General features: G+C 34.0%; 1 protein-coding gene across 3 annotated transcripts; it reads left to right on the forward strand.

Annotated features, from left to right (window-relative positions):
- Positions 1 to 1071: 1071 nt before the first annotated feature.
- LOC131158045 (probable caffeoyl-CoA O-methyltransferase At4g26220) lies at positions 1072 to 10074 on the forward strand. 3 transcript variants are annotated; one of them, XM_058112601.1, is made up of 6 exons: positions 1072 to 1284; positions 5219 to 5349; positions 5431 to 5510; positions 9098 to 9242; positions 9320 to 9451; positions 9581 to 10074. In XM_058112601.1, exons 2-6 carry the CDS (start codon positions 5281 to 5283, stop codon positions 9872 to 9874), a joined length of 720 nt encoding a protein of 239 aa, XP_057968584.1. In that variant the 5' UTR covers positions 1072 to 1284; positions 5219 to 5280; the 3' UTR covers positions 9875 to 10074. The 3 variants fall into 3 exon arrangements, with proteins under 3 accessions (XP_057968584.1, XP_057968582.1, XP_057968583.1); XM_058112599.1 differs by having other exon boundaries at positions 1245 to 1284; positions 5271 to 5349; XM_058112600.1 differs by lacking the exon at positions 1072 to 1284 and adding an exon at positions 1302 to 1562.
- Positions 10075 to 10379: the final 305 nt, after the last annotated feature.

Genomic DNA, 10379 nt, shown 5'->3' on the forward strand with positions numbered 1-10379 from the left:
TCTTCAAAAATGATAGTATTGCAACAGTCACTTCCCCACCTAAAATTTGCCAATAACACTGGAAAAAAACTGCACTAAAATCATTTGGACCAAGAGACTTATCATTAACAAAAGAAAACAAAGCTGTTTTTTTATTTCAATCCATCCACATTTCTGCCTAGGATATTTTTCTCATCTTGTGACCATATGAAGCCTATGAATTCCTTCAAAAAGTATAATTTTCAAGGTTGGATTTCATTATTTCTTTTCCCTAGTATATGAACATAATAATCTAACAAAGCTTAGATATTTCCTCACTAGAGTTTCCATCCTCCTTTTTTTTTTTTTTTTGAAATCGAAGATCTTATTTGATTGAAAGGAGTCTAAATATAAAGAAAGGAATTTTTAAGTCTCCAAATATAATAAAATGAAGCAAACCAAATCGGTCAACTGATATTGTCCTCCCTTTTCCTGACCAATGTAGAATCCAATTATACTTTTCATTCCAAGAGCTGATGTGTTTGAAATTTCTCGTCCAAACGAAAATTTTACAGAGTCAACAAGAAATTCCATTAATAACTGACTATTTTGATCCTTTGGAATAAGTCAACGAATTTAATAGATCCTTTTAGGAGGTTCCATTGACCATGGATCGAGCGTATTCAATGGTTGGCTATTCATGGACTAGTTGTACTTACAATTTCTTTTTTGAGGTCAATATCGGTAATGTAGTTCATCCAATGATAAACCTAATCCAAATTATAGGGTTATGATACAATCAAATTCAAACAAACAGAATGTTGAATTGAATCGTACCAGTAACTTTCGGGTTTATTAAGATGAACACAACGCGCACTATATATTCTTTTTGTAGCTTTACAATTAAAAAAGAGGCAATCCCTACTTTCCACAAAATTTCCCCAAAGAATACAAAAGTTTTAGGCCGAGAGGAAAGAAAATTCAGCGGGACGTAAGATTCCAAATCAGAGTAAAGATTTAGTTAAGATTTCATTTTATCCAGCATTTATCACATAATTTTTATTTCATTAAAACACTTCCATATAAGGTCGTCCAAAGCAAAAGCGGCAAAATGCTGTTTGGGTTCCATCTGTGAGCCGATGCAAGCCTGGCCCTTAGGATAATTGACGTCATTTTTAACTTAACCGAAAACGACGTCGTTTACGGACACGGCGATGACAACGTCGTGTTGGGTCTTATTGATGACGGAGAGTACCGAATAAACTATAAATAGGCGATCAAAGATTACTCAGCAAACCACCGCTTGGCGCCATTCTACTACTACTGGTACCTCTCTCTCTCTCTCTCTCTCTCTCTCTCTCTCTCTCTCATATATGTGTTTGTGTAAATATATCCATCGATTTTACTCTGTCCCTTTTGGCTTTTGCGAATTGTGACGCTTGGTTATGTTCTTCTGAGGCATCTCGAATGGATCACTCATGGAAATGATTGATTTCTACGGATTTTGGGCTCTTACCCAAAATCAAGATGATTAGTGTTTCTTACAGATTCCGACTTGAAAATAAGAGTTCCAAAATCTGGCTATTCATATCGAATCATAACAGGTAGAATTGTAGCATTCAATTTTGGGTTGCTGCTATTATCTCTCTTCACCGCACCCCCCCCCCCCCTTTTCGGTTTTACGGGTGGGGAAGCGGGGGTGACGGTAGCTGTCATCCTGGCAATTGTGATTATATAAATTTTCCAGGCCAAAGCAATCTTTTAGGTTCCTTTTGGATAAAAAATTTTGTGAAGAGAATTGGAAAGAAAAGGAAAATTAAATATCAATTTGATTTTCTATTTTCTCTCTATTCAAATATGACTGAGAATGAAAATTTATTGAAATCTGATTGAAGAACAATTTAAGAAAAATCAAAGGTTAATGACATGAAAAGTAGAAGTTTTGTTCACTTAGTTGCCATATATTTTGCTTTCGTTCTCGTTCTCCTTGGTAACTAAACAAATCTTTGCATGTTCCTTTCCTTAGGCTCTGTTGTGATGAAGGATTTTGTTGGAGGGAAAAAAAAAATGAAAATAAGAAGGAAATTTATTTTTCATTATTTTTTCTCCCCGTATAAGATATTATTAAAAATAGAAATTTGTTATATTGCAATTAAAAATTAAGAAAAATGAAATGTTAATGATGTGTAAAATTTTATTTTCTTTATAACTTTCCTTCACAACCAAGTATGAAAAAGTGAGTTCCTTAATACTTTCTTTTCATTTTTTTTTTTCAAATTCTAACTGAGTCCTTACTCTACTTTGGGTTGAGTTCTAGTCCAAGACTGTAACTTATGTTTTTTTCCTGATTAGAGACTCAAAATGAAATTTTTTTTTTTTTAAATCAGAGTCAGGGAAATTTGTAACTTATGTTTTTTCCTTTTGGCAAAGACATTTTGTGATGTCATTGTGTTAAAGCTTGATATATATTGTTGGCCCACAACCTAACAGTGTTTTTAGGTAAAGTGGTAATCTAATATGGTATCAGAGCTGGTAACCAGGAAGTCCTAGGCTCTAATCTTGTTGCCCGCAATTTAAAAAAAAATATTGCATTCCTTATTATAGATGCCATTTATCATGTGTTTATCTCTCCACGTGACAGGATTGCACGTGTGGGGGAATGTTAAAGCTTGATATATATTGTTGGCCCACAACCTAACAGCTTAAGCTTTTAGGTAAAGTGGTAATCTAAAACATTGATCACCTTGTGGTGGAAGTCGGCCATGTGACCTCTGCTGAGCTGCTTCTATTTCTTCATCATGCCAAAAGGATATTTTAAGTCTTGAATATTTTTCGCAAGTTACAATTGAGGATGAGCTTCACAAGAGATTAGTTAGTTGGTCTCGAGTAATGGTTGGATAGGTAGAAAAAAGAAAGAGCATGTTGGCCACCACAGGCAATGAGGCTAGTCACTGGAGCCCATGGAAGTCCCACATAGGTTCTGCTTTGTAAAATGCTTTTTCCACTAAATTCCAAGAAATTAAACCTGCTAGGGTTCCATAGATTCCGATGAGATCAGTGCCTTCACTTTGGAACCATCACTACTGCCTTTAATAAGCCAACCATCATCACGAGTGATCTTCATTGTAAATTGAATCTTCCCAGCAAGTTTTAAGGCGTAAGTGCCCAACACCAGTAGGGAAAACACATTGTATAGTCCTAAAATGGAACTTGACCCAAAGTTAAGGTTTTTAAGATCATTCAAGCTAAATTTCTATTATTCACTGAATAATATGTGATTATTAGTTGAGAATGATAGATAGATGCAGATTTTAATAAAATGTTTCTTGAGGATTGAGATGCATGAGTGTTGAAAATGTTTGGGAAGACCTATTGTTACCAGCTTTAGATAACAGATCAAGGTAGTTGATTAAGTTAGTCTTCACATGTTCAGAGAAGGCTAGCAGTAGCTTTCATGCTAAGATTTGGATTTTGTTGAGTCATATGTATCCAAAGGAGCGAGTTTAGGTGAAACAAGGCACTGGTAGAACTGCAGTATTTTTAGTGAGAGAAATTGGAATTTTTCTGTGAAAATGCAGGATTTTATAGTATACAATGTAGGAACAGGATTCATGTTGCTAACTGGATTTATTGTGATGAGGCAGTATGTATTATTGTTGTTGTACATTAGTTCAAAAATGGTAGAATATGCAAGATTCCTAACTTCCAATAGATTTTCAGCTGCATTATCTTTAAAAAAAAATGATACTTTTATATAATGTCTTTCTGCATCTTTGTTTATATCAATTTTTGGATATACCTCTTTTAGAATAATTGAAGAAGGAGATCAAAGGTGAGGCCCATCCTGCCATCATCAGGAATAAAGCAAGAATTGATTGTCAGAGAAGGAAAAAGAAATAAGAATTAAGAAGAAGAAGAAGAAGAAAGGGAAGGAAGATGGTTAGGAGAGAGGGGGACTGAGGGAAAAGGAGTGAAAGAACACAATAAACCAATCTATTGTTGAAACATGGTTAAACTTTGCATTTCTTTGGGCAAATTGGAAAAAGGCCTCTACAAAATGGCTCTTAGCCTATTTATAGGCATCTCCTGGCCTCCATTCCCATTTAGTATCCTCTTATCCCCATGCTATTTGATAAATTTGCAGCACATTGTGGATAACTTCTATATTGATAAGATCTAATACCTTGGAATTACCACCCATCGAAATTTCCGCTTCTATTCCATTCAGCCATAACAATCTTCACTCATCCATGTCATTTGTCCTTATCTTCCTTACAAATCCCTATCCTAGCAAACTTCCTCAGCCAAATGGATTAGGTGATCATTATGGTCTACCTTTTAAGTTTTGACCACCCCTTCCTCAAACCTTCCCGTGCTGGCTTGGCTACTTTATTATGGCAAATATCTTATCCATACAACAATTTATATGAGGGCGGGCCTTGTATCAACAGTAAGGTTGCTCCTTTGTGATTGATTGGTCAAGGGTTTGAGTCTAAGGAAACAGCCTCTCTGCTTAAATGCTGCGTACGCTGTGATGACCCTCCCAAAGTGGGGAGCCTTGTGGCCCGGGGACACCCTGTAACAGAACAACCTTTAAATCCTCAAAGCATCTCAAAGGATTGGACTTGTGGCATGGAATCATGTCCGTATTCAGCACCCTCGGAGTGTACTGCTTGCAATTAAAAATCAAATGGAGACTCTCTTACATAAATAGAGGAGTCATCTCCAATTTACAGGATCTCCTTATGACTAGAACTCACTGTGCAGTGGGTTAGCGTGTGTTGCTGCTGGATTCAGCTACAATGCATTTAGTTTTGACCAGCATCTAAAAAAAATGAAATGAAAGTAATGATGTTTTGAACATCATAACCGACTTATGCAGTTCAATGATAAGTCTCAGAGAAAAATCAAAACTTGACTAGGCATTTACATGAGATTTTCCCTTGGTTTATTAATACATCCTAGGATAGATGAGAATGATACAATTTTTTGTAGTGGTTTATTCATTTATAGCTTTAGAATTTGCAATCAAGCATCCCATTGAGTGACCATTAAGGTGCTTGGACCTATGTGAATTTTTATTCTGTTGCGCTTTTTAATAGTTTTAATGTGACTGTTATGAAGCATTGCTAATAATATTTCTCTTAATAACATATATAGTGACATAGGAATGCTTGTTCCAAGTATCAGACTAAGGAAGTTGCATTATGTCCATAAATTTTGATAATTTGATTAATTATTTATTGTAAATTTCGCTTAGACTGCTGCTGTGCCTTTGATTTGGGGGCTGTCCAAAATCTTGTCCGAAACAGCTAGAAAGCAATGGGACACGCCACGAAGAAGTCCTCGAGTTCTAGTAAGGGATTATTGCAGAGCGAAGAGTTGTATCAGGTATGTCCCATCCTTTTTATTTTTATTCTATTTAGCTTTATGATGTTTGTATACCTAATGTCCTGCCTTGCTTTCTAACAGTACATCTTAGAGACTAGCGTGCACCCACGGGAGCCTGAGGTTCTGAAGGAGCTAAGGGATGTTACTGCAAGCCATCCAAGGTAATTATTTTTTTATTTCATCTGCTATATTCCCAACCTTTTATTTCCTAATCTGCTCATCAACATATTTTGAGGACTGAAACACCTCAATTTCAAATAGAAAAAAAAAATGAAAATTCGAATGGGGTGATATATTTCAAATAGATAAAGCTTGAAGAATGATGGTGAATTTGAGAAATGAAGTTATGAATTAAACAGTGGAATAAAATGACTATTCATAAGGAAACGATAACACCTTGAAATTTGAAATCTCATGGTTTACTGAATGAAAGAAATCCTGATTGTGCAGAAATAAAACAAAGTGAAATCATTTTCAGGCAATGCCCTATGGTGTTCAAGATAATAGATGGACAGAATATTGCTTTATCATCTGAAATATATAGCATGTGTCAGAAGAATTGTTAATTTTTTTTATAGCAAAAGAAATTTCATTAATAGGAAAAGAATTTACAAGAAGGGAGAATAAGAAATATTCCAAAAAATATGGATCAAACCAGTAAGAACTAAAACAACAAAAATCAAACCAACTAATTCCTTAAATCCCTTTTTAAATCCTGAAAACTGGCTTCCTTGAAAATTCTAAACCCAACACACCATAAAGAAGTTAAAATCTGAATCTTTTCCCACAAGAAGTTAATCTTGTTGATTGCAATAGCACAAGAAATGGCTAATTTGAGCGACCTAGTGACTTAGGATCTAAGTCATTTTGCACAAAGAGATAGACCCAAAAACTCAAATTCAATTTATAACACTGAATTCTAAATAAAATCTAACTCCGCCTGTGATACACTTAATGTCTTAATGTTTTCATACACAACTGGTCCCAAGCCTAGGTAAAGGAGGAGGGTTACATAGGTAGCTGACGGTCAGTGTAAGGCTCGTCTTATTACTATGATATGAATCCTTATTTATTATTTGCTAGGGCGTCCTCTACAAGCAATGCATTGCACTTATACCACCTAAGTGTAGTGAAAAGTGGGCAAGGGTGGGCTAGGTCATCATCCTAAAGCATCATTCTAGACGTAGGCAAGTAAAAAAGTCAGTTTAGGAGACTAAGATTAAATTAGCAACTTGGAATATGGGTAAAAGCATGGAAATTTTGGACAGAATGATTAGAAGAAAAATTAATCTAATTTTCCCAATGTTTTAAAAGGCATAGGCGTAAGGCAAGGTGTTATAACCCTCAAAAGGCGTAAGCCTTTTGAGAATTTTTTTTTTAAGATAAAAATTTGTTAAATAAATTATATATATTTAAAATAAAGTAAAAATTAAGAAAATCACAAATATAATGTAAAAAAGAAAAACTAGGTGTACTTCGAAAAATACTTGTTGATCATTCAAAATTTGCTAACTTGAATACATGACATAAATCATGACAGGAGATAGCTATACCATTACAAAGCTCAAACTATTTTCACGACTTAAGATACAAGTCCAGTTATTTTGAAAAGGTTGAGGTTCAAGAGTTTTAGAAATAAACTCATATTATGACATTCCTTTTGTACAAATATGTAGTTAAATTTTCTAACCAATTCTAACGTGAGAATCACACACCCAAAATTCGTAAGCCTTAACTAAAAAGGCGCAGAAGGCATGCTTTTTGTAAAAATGAATAAGCCTTAGCATGTAATGCATTAGCCTTTTTGAAATTTGGTATTTTAGATTAAGCCTCAAGGCGTTTTAAGCATGTCCTGCCTTGAGGTGAGCCTTTTAAAACACTGAATTTGCCTTTAAGAAATTAAGCGGGTGGGAGAGAAAGCTAGAGAAGTTGAAAAATCATTATTCAAACTTTGGTATATAGGGAAAAAAAACATAAGAATGGGATAAGAATTATTATAGACAAAAACTTAAAGATAATGTTGTAGACATCAAAAGAGTAGGGGATAGAATTATAAAAGTTAAGATGGTCTTAGGCCAAGAGATAATAAATGTCATTAGTGTCTATGCTCCTCAAGTAGGTTTAGCAGAAAACCTTACAAGACAATTTTGAGAAGATACGGATGGTATTATACAAAGAATATCAGGGACTGAGAAAATATTCGTAAGAGTATATTTGAATGGTCACATTGGAAGGGATAGTAAAAGTTATAAGAGGATACATGGAGGATATGGATACCAAGACAAAAATGAGTATGGGGAGATAATCTTAGACTTCGCAATGTCATATGATTTTGTTACATACTTGCTTTAAGAAGAGAGAAGAATACTTAATAACCTTCAAAACTAGACAAAATAAAAGTCAAATAGATTTTTTTTTACTAGGGAGGTAGATCGTTTTTCATTTAAGGATTGTAAAGTTATCTCGGGTGAAAGCTTAATCACATAACATAGAGTTCTAGTGTTAAATATATGTATTAGAAAATGGAAGAAAAATGATAAAAATAAATCAAAGCAATAGAACTAGGTGGTGGAACCTAAAGGGAGAAAATATAATAAAATTTGAAGATAAAATGATCAAAGATGGTGATTGAACTATAGAGGATGGTGTAGACACAAACACCCTTTCAAGTAGGATAACTTGCTCTATCAAAAAATAGTAGAAGAGATTTTAGGTGAATTAGGAGGATGATTGTTGGATAACAAGGAAAGGTGGTGGTGGGATCACGATGTCCAAAAAGCTGTGAAGACAAAAATAATTTGGTATAAAACATGGCAAAATGTAGAAAAATGGAAAATTTTGAAAGTATAAAGAGCGAGAAAAGATGTGAAAAAGGCCGTTAGTAAAGCTAAACATAGATCATTTAATAATTTGTATGCTAGATAAGATACTAAAGAAGGGGAAAGAGACATATTTAAACTTGTTAGAGCTAGCGAAAGAAAGAGTAAGAAATTAAATATTGTAAAATGTATAAAAACTAAAGATGATATTGTTTTGATTAAGGAAGAGGACATAAAAGAAATATGGTGAAGTTACTTTAGTAAGCTATCTAATGAAAACCAAGTAGAAGACTTAAACTTAGAATTGACAAATGAGAAAAAGACTGAAAATATGAGATTAATTCATAAAATTATAGTTTATGAAATTAAATTTGCTCTAAAAAAGATAAAAAATATAAAAGGAATTGGACCAGATAACATCCCAATTGAAGTTTGGAAATGCCTAGGTGATAAAGGATATATATGGTTAACTAACTTATTTAACACATAAAAACTTAGAAAATGTCAGATGAATGGAGGAAGACAACTTTAATACCTATATACAAAATAAAGAAGATATTCAAAATTGTAATAACTATCGTAAAATTAAACTTACGAGTCATATAATGAAATTATGGGAAGGTAGTTAAACAAAGGTTAAGGTTAAAAATAAGGGTCTTAGAAAATCAATTTGGTTTTATGTCTATGAGATCTACTACATAAGCTATATATCTATTGGCCTAACAAGATATAGTGGACTTGTAGCAAATGATTTCATTGTAATTTTTTATTTTTGTGACACTATTCTGGGTGGTTGATTTCCTGCACCTTAGGCTGGCATCCCCTTGATGCCCTTTCAATATATTATCCTTCACTGATAAAAAGAAAAAAGCTGATCTTGCATCACCTAGAATTTGGAAAGATATCTCACTTATTCAAGTCATTTCCAGGGCCAGGATGGGTACTGCACCAGATGCAGGGCAATTAATGGCCATGCTTTTGAAGATAGTCGATGCAAAAAAGACTATTGAAGTCGGAGTTTTCACTGGATACTCTCTTCTACTCACTGCTCTTTCAATTCCTGATCATGGCAGGGTCTGTAAGTATATTTATTATTATTTTGTTGAACTTATTTGTCTACAAACTATTAATTGTTCAAGCTAATATTGCAGATTACTGCCATAGATCTGAGTCGGGAGACTTATGAGATGGGTTTGCCAATTATTAAGAAAGCTGGTGTAGAACACAAAATAAACTTCATCGAGTCACAGGCTCTACCAGCTCTTGATAAACTCTTAGAAGACGTAAGAATCAATCACCAAATTTTCCATTTTTTTGTGTTCGACTCAACAGAAACTCTTTTTTTCTGTTATCAAATTTCATAATCTTCATCAAATCAATGTCTGCTTTTTTGCTTTTTTGTTCTGCTGCAGCACGAGAATGAAGATAGTTTTGATTTTGCTTTTGTTGATGCCGACAAGATCAATTATTTGAATTATCATGAAAGGCTGATGAAACTGTTGAAAGTTGGTGGGCTAGTTGTCTATGATAACACACTCTGGAAAGGATCAGTTGCAATTGCTGATGAATCATCTGTTCCAGAGGACATGAAACCGGGCAGGCAGTCAACAATTGAGTTTAACAAGTCAGTGGCAGCTGATCCTCGCATTGAAATTTCTCATGCTCCATTGGGTGACGGAATCACTATCTGCAGGCGTATCTACTGACACCAGCGTTTATATTTTTACTCGCTCCTTCTGCTTTCTGATATAAGCCTATTAGAATTCCATAATCAGTACCATACTTTTACAATATAGAATATAAGTTGTTTTATGGAAGTTGTTTGGATATGATTTATGTTTTCCCAATTGTATTAGGGGAGTTCCATATGACAATTAATTAATAAAGAGATATGTGTTTGCTTCTATTCATTTGATTAATGTAGGAGGCCTTTCATTATCATCAATATAAAAGTTAATTCCTCTAAGGCGTCCCTTAATAACTTCAAGCAATAACCAAAGTTTGGCTCTTGGCTCAATCACAGGTAAGTCTTTTCATTTTTATTTTTTTTCCCTTATGTCCTCTCTCTCTCTCTCTCTCTCTCTCTCTCTCTCTCTCCCCCGCACAGCCAAACCCTATTTTCAGAATATGCATGAACACAGCATTTTCACAAATGCTAAATATTTGTTAATTATAAAAAAGAAAAATAGAAAACAATAGAAAGATATTTTA

This window comes from Malania oleifera, chromosome 6 (genome assembly GCF_029873635.1).
Source record: "Malania oleifera isolate guangnan ecotype guangnan chromosome 6, ASM2987363v1, whole genome shotgun sequence".
Taxonomy (NCBI): Eukaryota; Viridiplantae; Streptophyta; class Magnoliopsida; order Santalales; family Ximeniaceae; genus Malania; species Malania oleifera.

Excerpts from the sequence above, each read along its gene's own strand:
- LOC131158045 (XM_058112601.1), top strand. The coding sequence starts at position 5,281 with ATGGGACACGCCACGAAGAAGTCCTCGAGTTCTAGTAAGGGATTATTG. Across the intron at positions 9,243-9,319 it reads CAATTCCTGATCATGGCAGG|ATTACTGCCATAGATCTGAG; the intron begins GTCTGTAAGTAT and ends CTAATATTGCAG. Across the intron at positions 9,452-9,580 it reads TTGATAAACTCTTAGAAGAC|CACGAGAATGAAGATAGTTT; the intron begins GTAAGAATCAAT and ends GTTCTGCTGCAG.